Here is a 26,087-nt window from a genome sequence, read left to right on the forward strand (position 1 = left end):
TAGGTTTCAAATCTTGGTCCATACAAGCAAAAACCATGTTTACCATCGAAATAATGTGCAGAATACATTCAGGTGGTTCATTCAAGCAAACCTTGCACAAATTATTCATTACCCCTTCCTTAGCTGAACCAACTGTGCGCCTAACCCAATCCCCCTGCACTCTTGGCGTGTCTCCAGAAGCTGTTTCACCTCCTCGATCATTGGCCCCAGCATCGGCACGTCACGCTCCTTGTTCTGAAGCTTGCTGACGATATCTTTGCAATCCATCTCAATATGCAGTCTAGTAGCAGTCACTTCGTCAGCTATGATCTTTGCTGGCTCCATAGACTGAGGAAAGAAGAGGCATGCCCCTCCCAGGAAGGCACCCTCGTGATTTCTGAACACCACTCCCATGCCACCCTTCTTTCCCATCTTGGTCGTTGCTCCCATTTCTGCATTGGTACAGGCTTCACAATCTTGCTCTTGCGGCCAGGAACCGACTGTCATTCCTCCATCACCTTCACCACTGATCGAGCAGTATCTGACGCCTCTTCGATCCTCCTTCCATCCCGTGCGCTGTATCTTACCGACCATAGCCCCATAGAGGCCCTGAACCATGGTAGCTCGTTCGCCGTCAGAGGCATTCGCCAACCACGACAGCAGCCATCTAGAAAGATCACCCTGGGAGCTAACTGAAACCGGTGGAGAACTCCCAATTCCGAGCGCATTACCTTCCAGAATTTTGCTGAATGATGACAGTCCCAAAACCGATGATATTTTGTTTCTTCTCGACCACAAGCAACACAGAAGACTCCAGCCTTAATTCTTCGCCTGTGAACTTCTGAGCCGACCGCCAGCCCATTTCGGATCCATCTCAATGTGTGTGTTTTAACTTTTCCCGGAGCTACAGTGTCCCACAAACTCAGCCAGCCCTTGTGATTATTTCGGCAGATCCCTGCATTGTATGAATAAATAGAGGAGATGTTGACACTAAAAAAACATGTTTACCATCTATAATCCTCAATTTCTCCCTCACTCAGTAACCCCGTCATAAAAAATCTAGTGTTTTTTTTTGCAGGGATAGTGAAATACTCCCTCCGATTCTAAATATAAGTCTTTTTAGAGATTCCAATGTAGACTACATATGGAGCAAAATGAGTGAATCTACACTAAAACGCGTCTATATACATCCTATGTAGTCCGCATAGGAATTTCTAAAAAGACTTATATTTAGGAAAGGAGGGAGTATCTTCTTGACGCATAATAACTTGAGTTTACCAGAGTTGTGCACTATAACAAAGGGTACATTACTGCATTAGTAGAACACAAATCATGGATTCGTTTCAGTGAAGATACATATCATGATACTCATGGATGATAACTTGAATTTGGTGGAGCTAGGCACAAATGCACACTTTTTGTGAAGTTAGCTTATGCTAGTACAACCGAACCCAGGAAGAACACCAAATTCTTAATCAAGCCCTAAACGCAATGGGGTGAAAAACTGTGCACCTGTGTAGCAATTATGATAGCCAACTCAACATGTTTGCGGCAAATTCTGGAGAATCTGTTGGTGGTTCACATGCAACGTCATTCCAACTATGAAACTCATGAGCCGGCCGAAAATGTCCCTGTCACGGCATGTTGAGGTCAATTGGCGTTTGGTGCCTGCGCGGGCAACCAACGTTGCAGCCAATGCCGATGCCGAGGCTGAGCGTCAAATCCACCTCCCTGCTGCTTTGCTGGCTTCTAGTTACATACCTTCCTCCCTCCTGCTTCTGTTTACATGCAAGGGATCAACTCGGCGGTGAAACTGAGTGTTATGATTAATTGCAATGGATCAATCCACTTGCCTGCTCCTGCCTCGAGACCATCTCCATCAAATCCCTCTCCTCAACCGTTGCTTTCCCCTGCAAGCATGCATCAGGAACGTCATGAGCGAGCCTGACAGCAAGATGGACTTTACAGAGTCAGTGTTTCTTTTTTGCAGGAAGGTACAGAGTTAGTTGTTCCATCTTTGTGTGTGTGTGTGGCTTTGGCAGACCAATAGAACAGCAGATCCGGTGCCTCCGGTCTTTTTTCGTTTTTCTTTGGGCTTGTTGAGCTGTGCCCTCGGCAAAACCTTGTACTTCTTGCTTCTTGGTTGTGTGTGTGTGTGTGGCGGACTCGTGTGTGGTACTCGTTGCTTGTGGCGGTTTGCTTTATTTATAAAGCGGGGCGAAAGCCTTTTTCGGTAATAGAACAGCAGGCCCTGAACACATCTCGCATGAATATAAGGCGCGCATGCAGAAATATCTTGATGTCGCATACACTGGATAAATGCATCTCCCTGATTCAGTTTTATCCATTACGCACAGCTGAAATCTGGTACTCCCTTCCCCGCAAAAATAAAAATGAAAATCTGGTACTCCCTTCCCCACAAAAATAAAAATGAAAATCTGGTACTCCCTCCGATCCATATTAGTTGTACTAAAGCAGTGACAATTAATATGGATCGGAGGGAGTAGATACTAGCCAATGTGGCTGTTGGTTTATACAGTGTGAATTGGATGATTTTTTTTAAAAGGAGGCAAAAGGCTTGCCTCTGGATGATTCTTTCATAGAGCTGGATGGAGACATGTGCTGGATGTGGTAAACCTCGTAAGTACTAAAATTTTAAAAAAAATCATATTGGTATATTGAGACTCACCTTCTCCTGTAGTGTGGCGATCCTATACGCTTCCAACTGATTCCACGCAGGTGAAAGTATGTTGAATTTAAAAATGAATCCAGGGGCATATCAGACTGAAATATCTTTAAACGCCAAAAGATATAAACCATATAAATCAAAATTACTAGTGATGCAACAAGTTGAGTTATACATTGGCACCGTAAGGCAAAGCACTAGTCATCTACCTGCCATGATTAGGAATTCAGATGGTGGAACCAATCTTCATCCTAATATACATCACAGATACACATCTGTGCCATCTGTTAACATGTATAGTTCTAGGACTCTCTAGGAAGTCTTGTTAGCACCGGACCTCTATTCTTTTTCTAGTACGTTGTAACGATTCCTCTCTGAATCGAACTCCTCTTTGTATGCGCTGTCGATGGGAGGTGCGCCCCAATATATAACATGTATCCGTCGGCCTCAAAGGGCAAGACGTTCCACCAAAACTTATACCATCAACCAACAGTAGAAACTTAGTTTGGCACTACTCCTTCCATTTCACCATACGACGGGTAAATTGGAAAAAAAAACTATCATTCCTTATTTATATCAAGGATTTTCCCCAAAACGTTGAGAGATCGCTCGAACTGTTTGACCAATACCTTATTAGGTGCTCTGAAGAGCATGCCCTCTTGTGAAAAATCAGTTGTTTTAATCTTCTAGACTGTCTAATATTTGTAGTAAAGCAAGATTAGGGCGTGAGTATTGTTAAACTTTCATACCAACAAGTGATTTTTATGTTGTACTAATGGGCCGATTCCCTCTCTGATGTCAGATCTGCAAATACCATGTGTTGTGCTAGGTAGACTGGTTACCAAATTCGATAGTCATTCATGGAACATAAATATCAGTGCAACTGATAAATTGTAGACTCAGATACTAAAATAAATGCTTTGGGTTTCTGTCTGAGCATGAGAAGCCTGGCACAAGTGTTACAGTAGAAATGCCCCACAAAAAAGTGTTACAGTATTAATAGGCAAGAAAGAATGTAAACTATATAAACATCTCTATGGAGTGTGATTCTCAGTTTCACATTTTATTATGTGGAGCGTGATTCCCATTTTCACTTCTTCCTTTTGATCAAAGATAGGTTAAATTTACATGGTGACAACAAAAAAACCAAAATTTCAAACTTGCATAGACATCCCAGTTCTTTTCCAGTAAAGAACCTTACTGTGTTACTTCCGCAGACCCTGAGGTACCTTGATACTTTACATGAAAAAGTCTTGAATTGGAATCTAAACGAAAATTCTGCGACGAAGATTTCCAAAATATATTTGTACTAGGAAGCTAATAAATGATATACACACCAAACACGCCTTACTGAAACATACCTTCCTGGTCTTTGCACTCCTTAGTGCATACTCTAATGTCCTTTCAATTTGGCTAAGCTGCTCGATGGTCAACTGGGATATGCTTGATTCATCAATTGACCTGCTGATAATATATATATTAATAACAGTTTGGAACTATTTGTAGTTGCAATTGCTACTTGCAGAAGCAATTTCGAGATGTTACATGTCATGAATGTTTGGCCTTCTATCTGTTGTTACTATGGGAACTTGAAAATCCTTGCTTGTTCTCTGGGAAAATGAAATGGTCATTAGCAGTACCGAGAATATTCTCAAAGCAAATGGGCATAATGTCTCATTTACTCCCTCCGTTCCAAATTACTTGTCGCAGAAATGGATGTATCTAGAACTAAAATACATCTAGATACATCCATATCTGCGACAAGTAATTCGGAACGGAGGGAGTATTTAACATCACATCACTTCAAATCACAACAATTCATTTTTATATTTTCCAGTTTTGTGAACTCATATTTTGTAACATTTCCATAGCATGATTTATGCTCTTTATTATCAGAAATAAAAAATAGTTACTGCTGTTGGAAGAGTACATGGATCTGCTCATAGAAAGGTATCTGCAGAAGAGCATCAAAACTGATTTTTGATATCCGATAACAAGTAAAGATAGACACTCTTGATAGTGTTTTAATGATGTTGATTCTGTTCTTTGTCACCTCTTTAAAAATGCTCCTTTCTTGTGCTCTTTTTTGTGCTTCTGGGAAATTCTGATAACGTTTGATGATATTCTCCATACTGCAGTGCAACAAAGGTTTGTGAATGCATAATTCTTTTGCGGGACACAGTATATCAATTTGATATTCAAGAGAAATGAGCATCAGACATAATGATGCAAAAAGTAACAAGTATGCTACAATAGTTCAGAGAACTACTTGGGCAAAAATAATCTCCACTGAGTTTTCTGGAAACAAGCTACTGATGGTATGCCTGTGCATTTTGTCGATTCGTCATGTTTCCTAGACCATCGACAGTTGCGTGCTTGTATGCTTTATGCCGGAGATATTACTTTTAAGCGTCAGGAGGGAAAAGGGGTATGAGACCATACATACAATACGTGAACTCTCTACCTATCTTGCTTTTCTTCGATCCCAATTGCTGCATATCCTGTATCAGTATCAATCTCGCGCCCAAATCCCTTGGGACTAAGGGACATTACACTTGGTATCAAAGGTCCAGATTGATCGTGGAATTGTTTGACCCTTGGCCGTAAAATATCGGTAGAAGGTAGCGAATTCGGTCTTTCAATTGTAGGAACGTTACACTTGGTATCAGAGATCCAGATCGATTGTGGAATTGTTTGACCCGTGGACGTAAAATATCGGTAGAAGGTAGGGAATTCGGTCTTTCAATTATAGGACTAAGGGATGTTACACATGGTATCAGACATCCAGATCGACCAAGATCGATCATGGAAATGTGACCCTTGGCCATAAAATTCTAGTAGAAGGTAGATAATCCGGTGTTTTGATTAGTTGATTCCTCCCTGAACACATGTAAATCTGGACGAGGTTAGTCAGATTCCCCAAGCGATTGTGATGGTGCCTCCTAACCCTCACAACACACATGTTCGTTCTCTTAGTGAGTCCTTGGGCCAATTTGTAGTGGCTCTAGCCACCCTGGCGATTCCCGATATCACGCATCAATAGATGACAGCGTGATTCAATCTAGTTCGCCGAGTAGCAATGGATCACCAATGATTTACGGCATGGAGTGCCATGGAGTGGTGGCACGGCGCGTCGGCTCAGCAGATGATGGCGCTCAGTCAAGCGATTGAGTGCATGGTGGCTATTCGGCTGATGACCCATGAAAAGGATGATGTTAATCCTCTTACGGGTCTTTTGCTTGGTAAAGGGTTGTACAAGTCTTCTCAAGCGTGCGGTGGCGGTAGATCCCGACGCCAATGGCATGAAGGATCAACGTTCACTGCTGAAGACATCCTTTTCGTAGTTCAGCGGCATGATCCGCTCATTTGGCAAGACGAATGTTTCAATTGTTCAAGTTATATATCCAAGACTTAATGTGGATCGCAGTGTCGGTGATGCACATAGAAGGCAATGTCGCGCTTTGATTCCGGGCATAGAAACTTAGCCATGATGTGTATTTGGCCCCACGTTCATGACTACAGTGTAGGCAAAGTTCAGTGCCATAGACCATCACCAATTCATGTCTTCGTTGTTATTTGTGCAACAAACGAGTATCAAGCACGATTTTAAGGAACTCTTGTAAAATATCCCAAGCCATAGCTTGCATTATGAGAAACATTGTCCAAACAGTTCATGAAAAGACTTGTAATGAGAAATCAGAGGGGATGTCACCTACTTTACCTAAAACTGTGGATAGAGCGATACTGATAGCCACTCTAAAATTGTGGACAGGGGATATTGATAGCCACTCTTCAGTAGGATGTGGCCAGATAGGTGAAACATTGGAGTCCTTACTATGATACAACCAGTAGAACCAATAGATGGAGAATGTTAGGCAATTCACTTTAAAAACATTCTCATGTCTGGCTCGATAAGGCCTAAACATGGGCATGAAGAGGCAAACAAGCTGTGAAAGGAGAGCCCATGATCTCTTAGTTTTGATACCACATTAAATTTTATGCACCAACCATCAGGACCAAAAATTGGAAGAGGTGGAGAAGATTTGGAAATCCACATATACATGGACATAAATCAACCTAGGCATGGGTAGCCCGGCCCGACGGCCCAAACCCGAAGCCCCATGGTCAAGCCGGGCTCATGTTCAAGATTGGCCCAAATCAAAAGAATGAAAAAGGCTTGACAAACCTTAGAAATAGGGTTTTATAGAAATATAGGTATATTATTGTATTTATGCAGCCCCAAATAATTAAAATAATATCATAAATACAAAAGGTGCATCTTTTAGTTGAAGGCCTGACCCGAGAAATGCCCAGGTGACAGAAAATGGACAAGTAATTTTCTTATTGAAATTGCACTTGTTACGTCTTAAACTCAAGACTTTTTGGCTTTGATACCATAATAACTCTAAACTCATGAAAAAGGTTCGACAATCCACATGTACTTCAACACCCCCTGACTTCATAAGGTCTAAAGGTAGATAGAACAAGAACAATTAATTATTTTATTTAAATTGTGAAAGCAAAGTCTTGGAGCCAGGACCTTTTGGTTCTGATACCATATTAAGATTTATGCATCAACTAGTAGAACATGAACTAATGCAGAAGGTTGGGCATTTGCATTTACTTCAACACCTCCTCTCACATCTGGATCGAGCCTAAATGGACAAGAGAGAGCAATAATCTTTTATTTTAATTATGGAATCCAATACTTGAACCAAAGATCTCTTGGCTCTAATACCCTATTAAGCTTCATTCACCAATCAATAGAACCGGAGGTTTGAACTGCTGGAGAAGGTTGGGTAATCCACAAATACTTCAACATCCCGCTTAAGTATGGCTCAATAGTGTCTCAATGTGGATAAAAGGAGAGCAAGAAACTTTTTATTTACATTGTGGGTCAACTCTTGAATCCAAGAGCTCTTAGCTTTGATATTATATAAAGTTTGATGCACCAACCAGTAGAAACCTAAGTCCAAAATAATGGAGAAGGTTGGTCAATCCACAAATTCTTTAGTAGAGGACACTGGTGTTCTGAACCACGGATTAGTTGAAATAGAGGTGAGTAGCATCTTGTAATTGGATAGATTTAGGGGTGTATCTATCATGAAAGATCCGTCAACTCAATTTTGTACATCATAGTCCTATTTTATTGCAGCAAAAGACAAGTGATTGTATTTATACTTGCCTTACAAATGAACTTTCAACGTTGCAATGAGCCAAAACATGTACATGCGTGATGAACAAATAACACCATATATTATACAAATAACCCAGTTCTACCTAGCAATATGCATTAGCGTAGTCGCCCATGTAAAATGGTTGAAACCCCGGTCACTAGCTAGTTGGAGATGATTGCCCACCTGAATCGATCGATCTAAGGACAAGTCAAAGCACATCAACAACTCAAAAACACCCCGAACACACAGATGAATCCCTCGTGTGGCATGAGGCAGAGCAAGAAGCCAAGAACAATGAGGCGCGAAGCAAAGGCATGATGGGTCTGATGAACCCCAATGACTTAGCACAAAACACAACAAGGAATAACCGTGCTTGGGTCTCAAGGTTCTCGATTGATTGAAGCCCTAAGCCTCAGGGGCCTAGTGATAAGTCTTGGAAATGCTGGGACAAAAGCAACACGAAGGCTAGCTTGACGCATGTCGAGGCCCATGGCAGTACAATATCTCTAGGGGCGTATGACTGAATAACAAGGAATATGCTGCTAGCGATAGGATGCGACGCATGCCCCTAAATTATCTGTTGTAGTGTAAGCCCAATATCAAGGAATACCAAGAAATATGGTAATAGGCATAGGAAGTAAATGACTGAATTGCCCTTTGTTGAATAATGTGACCAATCAAGACCTAAATTATCTATAGGACTATAATATTTGGTCTTGGTCTCTCCTCGCTGGTAGAGAAAAAGTGCCGCCTCCTTCAAGACATGTAATGTAGGCTACTCACACGAACCCTCAAACTTACTAAATGTCAAATAACCCTCAAGCGCACCAAACTTTATCCACGATGCATATCTAGGCAATGTAGAACTGAACCTGGGGTGCCATATATAACTCGCGAATGTAGCAAGAATGATTCATATCAAAATCCAGTAACTTATCACAGACTATACTACCACTACTACCACTCATCGCTACCTTATAGCGCAAAGTGAACCATTCCTCCCACGATGGCTCGATAAGGTCTAGACATGGACAGAAAGAGGGCAATCAAATTTTAACATAAATTGTGAAAGTCGAGACTTCAACCCAATATTGTTGGCCTTGCTACCATATTAAGTTTTAGTTAGCTGGAAAGCTCATTGTTGACCCCAAAAAAAGTTTGAAAGGACACACCAAGTTTAAGGATAATTTTCTAAGATTTGTAATGGAGGAAATCCACATTGAGCCCTAGAAACACCCATACTATCAAGAGGGGTGCTTGCCCTTGAACGATGGCTCAACACATTGCCAAAATACATCGGCGCCAAGCAGTATCCTTGATTTTTTCTTTCCCCTCTCGGAAGGCGTAGGGAAACCTTCCTTCCCTCGATCTTCGCCGGCGAGCCCATGGATTTGCCTCCCCTCCGCTTGCCGTTCTGGCGGCCGGTGGCGGCGAGGGGATTTCTGGTGGCTCATCTCCGGCTAGTAGATAGATAAGGTTTTAGTTCTCGCAGGGGCCTCGTTTGGATGGACGAGACGCTTCTTCTTTGAGTCAGTCTTACGGGCTCTGACCCTCGTCAAGTTTGTCTGCTGCGATGGATTAGACGGAGCTCCGACGTAGTTTCCTGCCAGCTTCTCAGGGCGGCGAGGTTAGGGTTTCTCTCCGTGTGTACGCAACAGCGATATTTGGTGTCAAATTCTTCAGATCGATTCAAGGATTCAACGACGACGACTATGGATCCGAGACGCTAGTCCTTAGGGGCACGTGCACGAAGACTTCCTAGCTGTCAACGACAAGGTCAGGCCGACTCCGGTATGGGAGCGACCACAGCGGCGCATCGACGACTAGCTCTGGCAGCGGCAATGGTCGTTCGGTGGTCCATGGACCTCAATGTAATCTTTATTATGTTTGAGGTGTTTTGTACTTCCAGTGAATCTTTATAATAGATCCGATCTTTTCGCAAAAAAATCACATTGCCGAAATAATCAAATATTTCCACTAAAAATATCTCATTTCACAAGTTTCAACATGCCCAGAACTATCGGACCAGTCGACCAACACCTCCAAACTGTTTGTGTGACGTGAGAGTTGGTTAAAATTCTCTTAGTTGTGGATCTAAAATTGTCGAGTTGGTTCCTGGAACCAATGGATTTAGTGATGAAATTAGAGGGTTCTTTGTTAGATTCAGAACCTCCGAGTGGAGCATGTTCGGTACTTCCGAGTCTATTAGCGTTTCTCAGCAAGAGTAGTTTCTTTATAGGTTAGGAACTTCTGAGTGGAGTTGGTCTGGAACATCTGAACTGGAGACTTAGCCATTTCTGTTAAGTCCATTTTCTGATGGACCTCAAGTAGGTTGAGTGGAGTTGGTTCATAATTTTCAATGGCTGTATCTCAACAATGGACAATATGTGCAATTGTCCAAGACCCCCGAGCATTCATGCTCGACACCTTCAAAGTGGTCATAGTTTCTAAGGTGTTTATGGATGAACCAAGTACCTCAGAGTGAATGTGCCAACCTCCGGGAACGTGGGTTTCCTATCCGCTTCAATTCTCACTCCCCTAGGCCAAATTTCTGTAAGAAATTTCAATCCCTCTAGTACATATACTTGGTATTTCACTCATAGCAATAGATTAAATGACCAACCATAACACCGAGGAGATTTAGAAGTCCAATGATCACGATTTTAAGTGTGTAAATAGTAGAAGACGACTCGATAAAACAAGTATCAACCAATAGAGAACGTTAGTAGTGTATGTAGTGAAACTGGGTAGATCTTGGTGGGATATATGAAGGAGCCTTTGGAGTCGGTGTATTAGCGGGGGTCCCAGGAGAAACTAGAATCGGTGAATGACAAGTATTTGGAGGTGGTGTGACAATAGAGTGAAGAATCAAGAATATCTTAGGATAGTGGAAGCAACAAGAGAATGTTGTGGTAGTGAAGTTATGACAAGTTTAGAAGTATGCGACTAATTGTAGGTAAGATCACAAGGATTTTGATCCTACAAACAAAAGGACATCAATAAAAATATCTCGTGTACTTTCTATTGTGTGTTAGATAAACTAGCTCGACCGTTAAAGTAGTCAACTCTATGTGCACACTAGGAAAATGAGATCATACCGAGCATATTAAAAAAACTAATCAACTTCACTAAAGATTTTGATCAATAATATGCTTGATCAAGTGTCGCATTCCATTTCCCAAGACTCCAAAAGGTCAAATTTTGATTAAATATGCACAACTAGGATGTAAGATTAAAGAGCAATGAAGAAGTGTAACATAGTTCAAGGCTTCTCCTAGGCTTCTCATATTTTATCCTATCATAAAAACAAGAACTTATAGGATGGGAGTTCAATGAAGTAGTCTAATATCCCTATTATATAAGTTCTTGGTTTTCATATTTTATCATATGCATGCATGTATACATACCGACCTTTCACCACATGAAAATACAACTTGCTATTTCTCTAACATGGTATCAGAGCATGGGTTTCCATTTTCACACAAAGTTATGCTATGATCAACTATGATTTTTGTCCAAGGACCAATCTTGATGTTTCTTCATTGTCTTGCCTCTAATTTATTCCACCATGCTACTCCTTTGACAATCCCGTCTTTAGATACCGTTGCCGCCTTTTCATACCAACATTGACAGAAGCCCCTGCAATCCCATCTATTCTAGGCGCTCCGATCCATATCGAGCTTCTGTGTCAGCACCTTGATCAGGCCGGCCTGGGGCACATCTCATGCGCCAACACCTCGATCGGGCTAAGCTAGAGCATGGGGCGCCACCCCTTGGATCGGGTCGAATTATGTTGTGATGGCACCTATCGTATCACACGTGGCCAACCACATCGCTTGCACTTAACTCATGCACCTCTTCTATGCGTGCACGTTGCTGATGATTGACCCTATTTTGATCAATCTATAGCGTTCAGTCCATTGCCGATTCCACTTGGTAGATTGATCGAGTCTGATTCCATCTTGTAAAAAAGCAAAATCGGCACAATGTCTTCATCATTATGTTTTGTTCCCATCCATCGTTGCCCAATATTTTTTACGACATTAGTACCAACAACTTTGTCGCCTACATGTGTGGTCTTCGTCTCTAGGAATTTCTCTGGCGAGGTCTCGTGCTCGGTGTGCCATGTTGCCCTTGTGGAGCCCTCACCAATGGTACTGCCAACTCCTATCCTGTCTGCTAATCATGTTGTGGTTGAAGCTGCCAAGATTGTTGATGATGTTGTTATTGGAGCCTACGGTTAGAAGGTCCCTGGTGGATATATACTCTTATTATGATGAGTTGATTGCTTATACTCAAGTGGCTTGATGATCATGCAAGTTCTATGGCTATCCTCTGTGCCAGTATCTTGTCTCATTTTTCTTTCGAGGTTGCGTGTTTCTCCACAAACTTCCAGATGTGGACTCACCTTCGTCATCATTATCTGCCCATCCAATGATGCTTCGTACTTGTATGTGCTAAGTCGAGAGCATGACTTCAGTAGTGTGATCCACTCTCAGGGAGTTCTATGCTCAGAGTACTACCATCAAACCTCAACTGGATCCTATTCGAACCGCTAGGTGTGACTCTGCCTATCTAACTAGGCTAATCGTGATGACATCAATGTGCTTACGAGTCCTTGAAGCAGCATCGTAAGGAGTTTGAGCCATGACATGCCCAACTCTTTATGCATGTGCCTTGTGTCTCTCTTCTCGAGGCACACACTGAGAATGTGTCCTGGAGACTCGTCTGGGTGGTGATACTATCATGAACCTTCCCTCTATGCTTGCTGCACCTTTGCCTACTACACCAATTGTTGCCTTGGCTTATAATCCACTTTGAAGCCCCAACTCTTCTACCAGTTCCCATGGGAGGTGGATACCATCCTTCTCCTGATGGTGGTCGTCCTCACTGCACCTACTGCAGCAAGGATGGTAACACTGGGTCAACCTGCTTCAAGCAAAAGAGACACCTTTCACCTGGCTCTTCCACATGGGTTGGTGCTTCTACCTCGACCTCTTTAGTTGTGTCCCTGACTAACCAAGATATTGCACAACTAGCTTAAGTGTGTTCTGGTTCTTCATCAGCAAATTCCGCCACACACCGTTTAGGCACTTGGGGACCACCTTCTACACAAATAGGTATGTCTACATGGATTCTTTATTCTAGAGCATCTTTCCATATAACTTCCGATCGTCTGTTCTATCATTTATTATATCCCTAGATTCTCCTATTTATACTTTTGCCACCGGTGGTACTTCTCTTCCCATTGTTAGTCATAGCACCCTTAACACTTCATCTTTTCATGTTTATCATTGTTCATATTCTAGGCTTGCCATGCAACTCTCTTCCAGCTAGCTAGATTATTGACTCTTTCTCACATCATTCTTGATGTTGGTTTTTATTGTGTTCAGGATCGTCACACAAGAGCTCTAGTTGGGGTTGGACCCCGGTGCTATGCCTCACAGTTCCTTTGGGAGCTTAACAGGTTCATGTTTCTACCATTGCCACTGCCGCCGGTTTCTTTGCCCTGTTGCCTTGTTTACCACCTCTTTTTATAAGAGGCATCATCTTATTGGTCATTTATTGACTTAAGTTTCATCGTGGTCTTCTGGGGTCTGTCTCAGGAGGTGTATTTTTAGATTATCAGAGTTGTAAACTTGGTAAATGTAAGTGCATCTATTGACCCTTCCAGGTTTTGGAGTTTTAGCGACAAAAGTGTTTAAGAGACTAATTTGTTTGTGAGTATACATAGGTGAAAATTTCTGAATATTTGGTTTAAAGGAAACATGAAGACATTGGTGCGCTCTTCTAAAGAATTGGTGTTGGGTAACGTAGTAATTTCAAAAAAATTCCTACGCACACGCAAGATCATGGTGATGCATAGCAACGAGAGGGGAGAGTGTGATCTACGTACCCTTGTAGATCGACAACGGAAGCGTTAGCACAACGTGGTTGATGTAGTCGTACGTCTTCACGGCCCGATCGATCAAGCACCGAAACTACGGCACCTCCGAGTTCTAGCACACGTTTAGCTCGATGACGATCTCCGGACTCCGATCCAGTAAAGTGTCGGGGAAGAGTTCCGTCAGCACGACGGCGTGGTGACGTTCTTGATGTACTACCGTCGCAGGGCTTCGCCTAAGCACCGCTACAATATTATCGAGGACTATAGTGGAAGGGGGCACCGCACACGGCTAAGAATATGATCACGTGGATCAACTTGTGTCTCTAGGGGTGCTCCCTGCCTCCGTATATAAAGGATCAAAGGGGGGGTGCGGCCGGCCAGGATAGGGCGCGCCAGGAGGAGTCCTACTCCCTCCGAGAGTAGGATTCCCCCCTTTCCTATTTGGAATAGGATTCGGGAGGGGGGAAAGAGGAGAGAGAGAAGGAAGGGGGGCGCCGGCCCCCTCTCCTTGTCCTATTCGGACTAGGGGGGGGGGGAGGGGCGCACGGCCCAGCACTGGCCACCTCTCCTCTCTTCCACTAAGGCCCACTAAGGCCCATATACCTCCCGGGGGGTTCCGGTAACCTCCCGGCACTCCGGTAAAATCCCGATTTCACCCGGAACACTTCCGATATCCAAATATAGGCTTCCAATATATTAATCTTTATGTCTCGGCCATTTCGAGACTCCTCGTCATGTCCGTGATCACATCCGGGACTCCGAACAAACTTCGGTACATCAAAATGCATAAACTCATAATATAACTGTCATCAAAACCTTAAGCGTGCGGACCCTACGGGTTCGAGAACAATGTAGACATGACCGAGACACGTCTCCGGTCAATAACCAATAGCGGAACCTGGATGCTCATATTGGCTCCTACATATTCTACGAAGATCTTTTATCGGTCAGGCCGCATAACAACATACGTTGTTCCCTTTGTCATCGGTATGTTACTTGCCCGAGATTCGATCGTCGGTATCTCAATACCTAGTTCAATCTCGTTACCGGCAAGTCTCTTTACTCATTCCGTAATACATCATCTCACAACTAACTCATTAGTTGCAATGCTTGCAAGGCTTATGTGATGTGCATTACCGAGAGGGCCCAGAGATACCTCTCCGACAATCGGAGTGACAAATCCTAATCTCGAAATACGCCAACCCAACATGTACCTTTGGAGACACCTGTAGAGCACCTTTATAATCACCCAGTTACGTTGTGACGTTTGGTAGCACACAAAGTGTTCCTCCGGCAAACGGGAGTTGCATAATCTCATAGTCATAGGAACATGTATAAGTCATGAAGAAAGCAATAGCAACATACTAAACGATCGGGTGCTAAGCTAACAGAATGGGTCATGTCAATCAGATCATTCACCTAATGATGTGATCCCGTTAATCAAATAACAACTCTTTGTTCATGGTTAGGAAACATAACCATCTTTGATTAACGAGCTAGTCCAGTAGAGGCATACTAGTGACACTCTGTTTGTCTATGTATTCACACATGTATTATGTTTCCGGTTAATACAATTCTAGCATGAATAATAAACATTTATCATGATATAAGGAAATAAATAATAACTTTATTATTGCCTCTAGGGCATATTTCCTTCAATTGGAACGTGAATAATTAGTGTTTGCGGGTGATCCACTGTCGAGGAAACCTTGTGAGCGCCTTTGCGATCTTTCTCCTGGCTACTATGTGCTTCGTCTGTTTGGTTGTGTTTGCCATGTTCTTCTAACACCTTGTGAATGCATCAAACTATCTGCTCATTCTATTGAGTGTGTCTTCTTAGGATACATTGGGGAACAGAGGCAATCAATGTTAGGTTCCTGTAGATTTCCATATCTCATGATGTCACTTTTGTTGAGTCTCACCCTTTCTATCTACGTGCATCTTCTTCTTCGACCACCTCTAATGAGGCTATTTATTTATCAACTTAACCTAACACACCTATGACTATTGTATTGTCCCTTTCCACCCATCCCACTAGGTTCGCACATGCTCCCATTGTGGACCGCACGCAACCGTCCACCTCATTTGTCACTTGGGCACCCTTGTGTGGTTCCTCGTCCTGCTCTTCCTCCTTACCTTTCTGCTGCAGTTGTCATCCATGTGTTTTGGATTCTTCTGTCGTGCCTTCTTTTGACGGGCCAACATCTCATGATGCACCATCTTCTCTTGGCATGTCCCCTTCCGTCCCTTCTTTGGATGGTGATTCCTGGCTTCCTACTTATGGCTTTCACATCCATCCACTTTCGGCTACTGACTGCTATGGTTTTGCTAGCGCTGCTCTTCTCAAGTTGACTACTCACCCCCTGAAACCCTAGGCGTCTCATGGGTCACTCCTGCGACTCACAAGACAATTCCCACTCCACCTCAAGCAACCCCTCCTTCACCTTGCTTTCCCTCGCTGTTGCCAATGATGCTCCTTGATCAGGCAACAATGGTGTGAGGTGCCCCTGCCACCTCCTTCTCCTTCCCCCGCTTTCTCACTCACACGTGCTCTTCCCAACCATGGTTGCGTAGTCCTGTGCCACATCAATGGGCTATGGCCTATGGCAAGCCCCATCCCTGTCGGTCATGCCCACTGCTTGGGTGGCCACTTGTCTTTGTTGGAGGCAACACGATCCAGTTTGTGTGTGCTAAGCCTTGGGACGCGTCGACGTACCTTCATTGCAGCGGTGTGATATGCTCAAACGTATCTATAATTTTTATATGATTCATACTGCATTGATATCAATTCCATATACTTTGAGCATACTATTTACTACTTTTTATTGGACTAACATATTAATCCAATGCCCAGTGCCAATTCCTGGTTTTGGAATTTTAGAAAATTACTACAAAAAATCCAAGAAAAAATATAATAAAAGAGGTTGAGAAGTTTCGTGTGGGAAGAGGACCAGGGGCCAAGACCCAACCTCTAGTGGGGCCCACAAGGCCTAGGCGCCCCAAGGAGGCACCCACCTTATAGGGGCGCCTACGGCCCCTGGGGCACCCCCTAGGTGGCTCCGGTGCCCGATGGTCTATATACATCCTAAAAATTCTACCTTAATTATCTATCATTTTTCACCATCGCTACATCGCTTTTTTGAGACGAACTTTGTTTTCAGCCATGATCATGTACTCTACCGGAGGGGGAAGTCATCCCCATCATCATCAACCTCGATCCTTGGACTACGGGTTCATGACAGTAGCCAAGTTTTAATCTCTCCCCTTGATGTGTTTAGATGATTAATACAATAGCCATATGAGCTAATCTACATGATTATTAATCTGATGTACTCATAGCGGTGATGTAGATCATGTGATGAATTATTCTTCCATGTTTAGATTTATTAATGCCATCTTGTTTGATCTACTAATGGACTGCATGAGGCAAGAATGATGTAGCATAAGGCCACACACTAACGTGTTGCAGCCTACTGAAAGACAAGATCAAGCACATACATGTTGAGGCCGTCCTAGCCTGAGGATGAGCTTGCCCAGCTAAATATAAGTTGTCATTTAAAAAAAGAATGAATTAGACTAACTCCACAAGGTCACAGTAGTATCTTTGGCATAGGGGGCTAAACCTGAATTTTTTTTTGTGAGCTTTTGACGCCCGACAAAACCACAGTTGTTGAAATTCTAATGCAAGGCCTGCTTCCTGCTGCGCTGGGGATTTTTCTATGTCCATGTTGAGTTGTTGGTTGAACTAAGAATGTTAACGAAAAAAACAAATATCATATATGACTTTGTTTTTAACAAGAACCGTGGTGAGCCCCAAACACTATTTTAGTACAATATTTTTAAAATCTAGAAACTATCCAAATATCCCCACTCGAACAAGCCCAAAAATATAATAGTTGTTGCGAAGGTATGCTATCTCTCTCCGAATTTTGTGACCGGTATTGGCTAAACTTTACCGAGTTCCTAATTTCTTTTAAGGAGAAGTTCGTAATTTTATTTTGTTTCATGGAGGAAAGTATGTTGATGTAGGTAAAGAAATATTCTATAAGATTAGCATGTCCTATTTCGATAATTTTGGATCTTAAAAAAATGTGACTAAAATTTGCATGAACAACGAATGTATTTTTGCACATATTATTATAAATAAACTTGAATATAAACTGATTTTTCCCGTTGCAACGCACGGGCATTTGTGCTAGTATTAATCCAATGCCTAGTGCCAATTCCTGTTTTTGGAATTTTAGAAAATTACTACAAAAAATCCAAGAAAAAAATATAATAAAAGAGGTTGAGAAGTTTCGTGTGGGAAGAGGACCAGGGGCCAAGACCCAACCTCTAGTGGGGCCCACAAGGCCTAGGCGCCCCAAGGAGGCACCCACCTTATAGGGGCGCCTACGGCCCCTGGGGCACCCCCTAGGTGGCTTCGGTGCCCGATGGTCTATATACATTCTAAAAATTCTACCTTAATTATCTATCATTTTTCACCATCGCTACATCGCTTTTTTGAGACGAACTTTGTTTTCAGCCATGATCATGTACTCTACCGGAGGGGGAAGTCATCCCCATCATCATCAACCTCGATCCTTGGACTACGGGTTCATGACAGTAGCCAAGTTTTAATCTCTCCCCTTGATGTGTTTAGATGATCAATACAATAGCCATATGAGCTAATCTACATGATTATTAATCTGATGTACTCATAGCGGTGATGCAGATCATGTGATGAATTATTCTTTCATGTTTAGATTTATTAATGCCATCTTGTTTGATCTACTGATGTATATTTCTCTTCGATTACTTGTTTACTCTTGGCTAGTTTATATTGGTAATCAGTAGTGGGAGAGGTGTGCACTAGTTGGGTTCAATATTGCAAATAATCTACCATAGTGACAAAAGGTGGATAAGGCGTGTATAGAATTCTTGCCACTAAGGGTTAGGGTTTATTAGAGGGTCCATTGGAATCTCATAAATAACAGTATGTCATCTTGCTCAAAGCAATTACATGTGTTCACACTTAATGCCCAGATGGTATGATCTATGGACGGGCTATTTAGCTATAAGATGAGTATCTCAGTCTAACAGTATTATGAACGTACTATTTGTGTAGAATCAACACATTCATATGTTTGACATGAGCATGAAATATTTCATTGTGTACATTTGCACTTGTTTATGTCACTTACCACACTTTTATCTATTGGAAAGTTACACTTGGTGAACTTATGAACCTTGGTCTAGTTTTTAGCATAAGAATCACCTTTGAACAACTTTTATACGCACTTTTATACTTTTATACGGACTTTTATTTTTGTTTTATTCCGAAAATACAAAAAATATTATCTATCACTTTATCCTTTTACAATCTTGATAGCAAGATTAGCAAGGTCGACACCCTTGTTAGCACTATTGGGGACACAAATGAAATTTTATTTGTGTTGCACAGTCTTCAACTTTTGCAGGATACTGGTACTTCCATGGATTGATACCGCTATGTTCTAGGTGTTGTATACATCGCTCCTTGGCCACCTCACCTTCATATCGATGGCTTTGTGGGAGGCATTGTGGTGAGTGGTAGGGGGGAGGGGGTCATTTCTTGAGTGAAAGCTCTGTCCGATGGTGCTGGTGTCGGTGACGACAACACTCTTGAGTGACATTCCCTTCCTTGGAGGTGTCATTGTGGGGTGTCCTCCTTTGCCTTGGGATCTGGGAGAAAACCCTTTGTCCGGCTTTCCAGACCAGATGGTGGTGACGTTGTGGTGTCGTTCCCTTCTTGGAAACTCCCTCTCATGAGCAAGGTCCATTCCTGGTGGTTTTTGGGCGTGTGGTTCACAGACAACAACTTCTTCTCTTCATGCAGACGGTTTCATGGTCTCAGTGTTGGTGCTATCATGGGGAGCTAGGCTTAGTGAGATGGTTCCTGTCGTCATTGCCCATACTAGCTATAGGGTGAGCATCCCCATCGTTTGACCGTTCCGCAACCTTCAAGCCAGGGCAAGGTAGCGAGGGGCTCCTTTCGGCGATGTGGTCGGATGTGAGTTGATGGAGATATCATGGCCTCCATTAATGGCTAGTCTCCTCACATAGCCTCTTTCTTTGCTTGGGTCCTTCGATCGCATCTCAGGGCTCCGACTCTTGGGCTTTATTGTTGCTCTTGCGAACTCTTGTATCTTATTATTGTTTTTTTGTGGCATGTGTCGTGTTATGTTTTTCTGTTTGACAGTAAGAGCTTCATTAATTTAAAGTTGGTTGGTCGCCTTTTTCCTAAAAATGTTGTGTTCATGGAGAATGGCTTCCTCCTGATGTTTGTCCCCTCACTTGTAAGTGGGTCTGCAAGGTTAAGACTCGCTTTGATGTTCCAAGGCTCGTCTTGTGGCCCTTGTCTTTTAGTAGAAGCACGGCCATGGCTATGCTAAGATATTTGATGTTGTGCCCCCCATAACCAATGTCCGCACCCTTCTTGTTGTGGCTTTTATTCGCCACTCATCTCTCTCTCAAATTGTCATACAAAATTCCTTTCTTTATGGCAAGCTGCATGAGGAGGTCTGTATATATGCAACCACAACCTAGGTATTCTATTCTGGATTGCTTGGGGTGTTGTCTTCGTTGCTCTTCATATGGCCTTAATAAAAGCCCCATGTATCTAGTTTGAGCACTTCACCTCATTGGTCACTGATGTTGGTTTCTCGACAAGTATGATCAAGATCACATGCCCTTTGTCCAACTTTCGTCATGTAGTCAGGCTCTTCTTTTACATGTTCATGACAAGAACATCACTAGTGATGACACTATTTACATTGCCTTTATGGATGCTCGTCTTAACGAGTAGTTTCTTATGTATGATGTTGGTCCACTTTGCTACTTCGGATTGAGGTTTCTTCTAGCTCAGATGGCTTCTTTATATCCCAAAGTGCATTCGAGATCTTCTCTTATCGATGAGCGCACTAGTGTTGTCGCCATCTTGCTAGGAGTCTTGCCTATATCTACTTGTGTCTCATCCAGATATCTTTTATCTTGTTCACGTTGTGGGTTAGTTCATCTTTGCTCCCACTTTAGTTCACTATAGTCACCTACTTTAAGTACTATGATATCTCCATGGGACCTCTTCACACCGTCTTCTCTTTCTAGGTTCCATTTCATTATAGCTCCAGGCCTATTCGAATGGCAATCGGCTAGCGAGCCCTAAGATTGCCACATGTTTTCCGCTTACCTCTTGGTGTGGGTTCTCTCACTGCCTAGAAAACGAAGATACATATTGTAGTTTCCCATTCATGTGCAGAGCCTGAGTTGTAGGCTATGACTCTTTTGCAACAAGGATAACTTTTCTATTGTGGATCCTTGAGGATTTGGGTGATTCTATGACTACATCAAATCCTTTTTCATCCAACAATATACGTGTTATCAATATAGTGTGTGATCATATGAAGCATCAACTCACCAAAGATATTGGTGTCGATTCTTCTTTCATGTGGTCCCATGTGCATGATTAGGTGATTGCTCCACAATATGTGCCTTCCGGCTACAATTAATAGATTACTTCATGAAAGCTCAAACTAGAGCACATCACAACTTTTATCTCTTAAAACTCAGTGTGTTGATCCACCACGAGTCTGCTGAGTGCTAGAGTTGTACATAATATCTGTGTAATATTTCCACGGTATAAAGCAGTTTCCGCATATTTTATCGTGCCTATATGTGTATATAAACTGGCCTATGGCCTGACAGGAATACATGTCACTATTTTCGCAACACCTATAACCTCTGAAGATAAAATAGAGTATTAAAACACATTCCTAACCATTCTTCAGGCATATAGAGTGACCAAATGTAAAAAGGGTGCCTCATAGTTAGGCGTTTCATCTTCCCCGGGAGTTCAAATAGGTATGTCCATGTGAACTTCCATGGAGTTTCTTGATGTGAACCCTAAAAGGTTATGGAGATTATGTGTCCAATTATCAAGAGTACTAGGAGAGAAAAGAGTACCACAAGTAAAGCACTTGCTTTGATGTGAGTTTATAGGTATAACTTTTTTGTAAATCAATTAGTACCATGTGAGTCAAGACAAAATTTTGTGTACATGTTAAAACATGCATAGGCCCACAAGTTTTAATGTCCTGCTTTTCTCAGGACTCTCCCAATACATGTTTCTTAGCATGATTTCTTAGGTATTTTGCTAATGTGGCATATGTTATACAAAAGCTAGGTTATGGGCTCATGGTGTCAAATGATTATCGATATTTACATGCTATTTGTAGCTCCCTCACTCCCCGCTGAATCTAATACGGAAGCTAGTATTAGAAACAACCAAGGTAGTGTACAATTGTATCCTTACACCAGGTATCATTGTGATCTGGATCGCCATGCACCTTACACTATGATATCTATGTCGCATTGAGATTTCTCACCGAACCACTCTACCATCAAACTTTCCCTTGCCTTGGCCTCACGAGTTTGATTCCATAAAGTGAGTTAGATCTTATACCATGGTAATGGGGGATCAAAAGCAAGTGACCTTGAGGTAAACAAAACTGAACAAGATGGAAAAAGTGAGTAGGGTCCTTAAGAGTCTAATAATTGGTGTATGAATGGTGAGGAGGTTAGTGAGAGAAGTATGATCAAGAAGATCATGTATATACTTCTCTTAGGATAAGAAGGGGCCAAGAAAATAGAACATAAAAACAACATTGACCCCAAGAGTTGCTCACTAAGACTACGACCATTTACAAAGGCAATGTATTATGAACATAAATATGAGAAAAAGAGTTCAACCACAAGATTGAGCCCAGGTAAAAGGCAAAGGATTAGGCCTTCTTTACAATATAAGCCTTCCAAACCTTAGTTGACATACTTCTTCATGAAGGCACCGACTTGAGCTCTCCAAACCTACTGTTATTGATCCACCATGAGTATGGGGTGGGGAGGGGAGGTGTTAGACATATATTAGTGCAATATATGTATCAATATACAAAAATCAATGTTATATATTGGCTAAAGCCCCACACAATTCATGAGTTTCTATCCCCCATAATACTTATCTCTAAAAATGATCAAGCTATGACGGAAAATGCTTTCTGACTCAAGGAAAATGGTCAAGGCATGGATGGGTTCAGACTCACTTGAACCAGGAGATGACAAGGCATTAGTTTGCTGGATTTTTCATCAGCAAACACATGGCACAAATTCTTTGTTGTGTATATGCGGATGACATGTTGCAATGGTTATGCTTGTGCTTTGTAAAGGGTCTAGTTCTTGCAAATGTATTTCCCTTTTTGTATGCATTATCCTTTATGTCGCATATGTTGCGAAGTTTCCAATGGTGTTTTTTGTATGTAACTCTTACATTGAATGCATTGTTTGAAATGTTGTGATATTAATGAACTTTCTTTAGATTGTGGAGAGAAATTTTGCAACAATATTGCCTGTGCACAACAAAATTGTTGCATGAGGAAATATTTTATTGTAGAAATCAATTACTATAAGGTAATTACTTGATTCAAACTAGACGGAGTGGGAGGTGGCTGATTATTATTTCCATTAGCCTAACCGACACCTAGCTTTTCACTTACTATATTATCTACACAAGCTCTACTGGTCAGGTATAGCTCATGTTGTATCCAAGTTTGAAAAATAATTTATGGTGCAACATGCAAACATATATTGCCAAGCTCAAGACATACATTACATATGTGATAACAAAGTACAAATCTCAAGATGAACTCTAAAAAGCAAATTCTCCATTAAATGCACATGAAATCATAGGGATATTCACTTCACTAGATAATCCTTTATGATCTAGCATTATTTGTCGGCTTGCAGATCTTACTCCGACTATAATAACTGCCAATATATCATTATATATACACCCAAATTTCTCCATAGTTTAACACTCTTAATCCCTCTCCCTCTCCCTCTGTGTGTGTGTGTGTGTGTGTCTGTGTGTGTGTGTGATATGCTTAATGTATGAAAACATATTAGTAGGTGCAGATATAGACCAACCTAAGGCGCGCTCATAGTACATAGTATAGTATCATGCATTGTTTTGCATGGCACTGATACTAGCATCTTCTCTTCCTCAATTAATACTATGTCATGTCACCAATATGCTTAGTTGGCATTACATGTGTCTGCATGATATTATCTATGATATTCCCATTGTGAGGTAGTTAGGCGCGCGAGAGAGCCTAGATGATGAATATAAGAAACTTAATATCATATCTCTCAGAAGAAGATTTTTTTTTAACTAATTATCACACATATTAGTGTTGACTTGGTTATAAATTGCGGTTTCGTCAATATGATAACTTAGATAGTTTGCGGGCATTTATATCAAATTAATTTCGCAATGCAACGTCATACATATTTGCCCCTTGATGGAGTACACAAGTAGAGAGAAATGCAAATGAGTGAGAATTGGTTCAATCACTATCAGTTTACCATTAGAGTTTGTTTTTGTAAACCACAATCTTGGTTGAAATAACTACAAATAAATAGTGTCCCATATTAATTTAGTATAGTCTGTTGGAGTTACATGATACACCACTTAACTCATAATACCAAAATGTTATAATTGAATCACTCAACTCTAATGTCTCTATCCTCACATGGACACATACAGTCATACACATGTTATATTTGTACTCGTTTATACTTGAGGACTACATCTTGTCACAAGCTTAGCATTTTATTGATAGATATGTCCTTTTATAGAACTTTATAAACCGGCCTTCTTAAGTTACTGACATAGTGAAATTATCTAGCCCGACACATGTACTATAACAACTAAGTTAATTTTAGATTTGCTTTGCTTGCTATTACCAAGTGCACACAACTAGTCTAGCATGGATTCTTCATGAACTAGAAACGTAATGCACCTATCAAAGCTCTTACTAGCGACATATAGGTGCATAGATATTTTGTTTTGGATGCCATGCAAGATACAAAGCTTATGCATGCATTATCTCCTCCCTGTTGACATGCATGATGCATGCACTTATGTTGCCTGTGGTTAAGCATTATGGATATGACGATGACAAGATTATTGCTAATAGAGTCTTCATATTGTTGTGATAATAATATTTAAGCAACAAGGATTTAGGCACCTAGCCACTATTATATTGCACATTGATCATATACGTATTCCAACTATAGGTTTCATAATTATAATCTCGGTTTTCTTACATCCTACCTCTACTTAGAAACAAGAACTATTTTGATGGCAAAACATAGTTTTGTAAATTGGTACACATTTTCTGCTTAGAAATTAACCAGGGATTTCAAATAATTTGGTTAGCAGTCAACAAGAAATAAGCTAACTTTAACAGGTTTTGAATGCCTTTCAGAAGCAACAAAACGAAAGGACCGACGCCTGATCCTGGCACCATATATACTACTTCCGGCTACAGTCGGTTATCTCTAGTACAAGAAGAAAAAGAAGCAGACCGCTGCCATAAACTCTTAAAGACTGCGATCCTAGGTACTAAACCCACCAGCAGCTCTTACGTAATTCTAGTTCCATTCATATCAGCTGTAGTTCACGGAAGCATAAAATACTGTAGTGTGCACTGTGCTACTGTAGTGTAGTACTAGTTACAGTTGGAACGCCGGCAGAAAAATAAAGTAGAGATGACCCGAATCTCAGACAGTTAAGTAAATAAATTCGCCGTAGTGTAGTGTACTGTGCAGTAGAGCAGTACTGTGCATCGTGATCTCGCCTACTACGTGCGCAAGAAAAATATAGCTAACGAGCGGGGCATGAGATGCGCCGTGGAGTCGCGTATTCACACGGGAAAAATACCATTCGAAACATTGGCCTAATTGGATTGTAATCGAGAGAGCAAATAGCCGGAAGAAAAGACAGGGATCGGAGGAACAGGCACATACGTCGCGGGCGCGGCGAAGCGTTGGAAGGTGCCGTCGAAGGGGCTGATGACGAGGAGGCCGACGTCGGCGTCGCAGAGCATGGCGAGCTCCTCCGCCTTCTTAACCAGCCCCGCCCGCCGCTTCCTAAAGCAGATCCCCCGCCGCCTCCGATCCTCGATCCGCCGCAGCACCACGCGCCCCCGCTGCCGCGCCATCCTCCTTCTCCCCGACAGAACGAAACGGAGCTGCGCGGCTTATGTAGCCGCAGGCAGCAGCGCTTCATGGCTCCTCCACCCCTGCTCCCCTCGCCGTCGCTTTGCCGGATTCGCTCCCCACCGGCCGGGCTAGGGAATCTAGGCTGGGATCGATCGGGCCGAAATTTGGTTGCTCTCTGCCTCTGTCTGTTGGGTTAGTCGAACGCGCTTAAATCAAGGATCCAAATTTGGCTCCGGATTGGGTCGGCGGCGAGATCTGGGCCCACGGGATATAGGGCACGCGACGC

The 26,087-nt window shown here is 42.1% G+C and overlaps 1 protein-coding gene across 2 annotated transcripts; it reads right to left on the minus strand.

Moving 5' to 3' along the window:
• Window positions 1-21: 21 nt before the first annotated feature.
• LOC125537896 (MADS-box transcription factor 51-like) lies at window positions 22-26,087 on the minus strand. Of its 2 annotated transcripts, XR_007296133.1 has the most exons (8): window positions 25,607-26,087; window positions 4,719-4,797; window positions 4,211-4,275; window positions 4,027-4,126; window positions 2,669-2,704; window positions 1,833-1,889; window positions 1,492-1,757; window positions 22-934 (listed from the first exon to the last, which is right to left on the minus strand). XR_007296133.1 is itself a non-coding variant. In XM_048701223.1 (7 exons), exons 1-7 carry the CDS (start codon window positions 25,798-25,800, stop codon window positions 1,614-1,616), a joined length of 675 nt encoding a protein of 224 aa, XP_048557180.1. In that variant the 5' UTR covers window positions 25,801-26,087; the 3' UTR covers window positions 1,271-1,613. The 2 variants fall into 2 exon arrangements, 1 of the variants encoding a protein (XP_048557180.1); XM_048701223.1 differs by lacking the exon at window positions 22-934 and having other exon boundaries at window positions 1,271-1,757.

Source organism: Triticum urartu, chromosome 2 (genome assembly GCF_003073215.2).
Source record: "Triticum urartu cultivar G1812 chromosome 2, Tu2.1, whole genome shotgun sequence".
Classification (NCBI taxonomy): domain Eukaryota; kingdom Viridiplantae; phylum Streptophyta; class Magnoliopsida; order Poales; family Poaceae; genus Triticum; species Triticum urartu.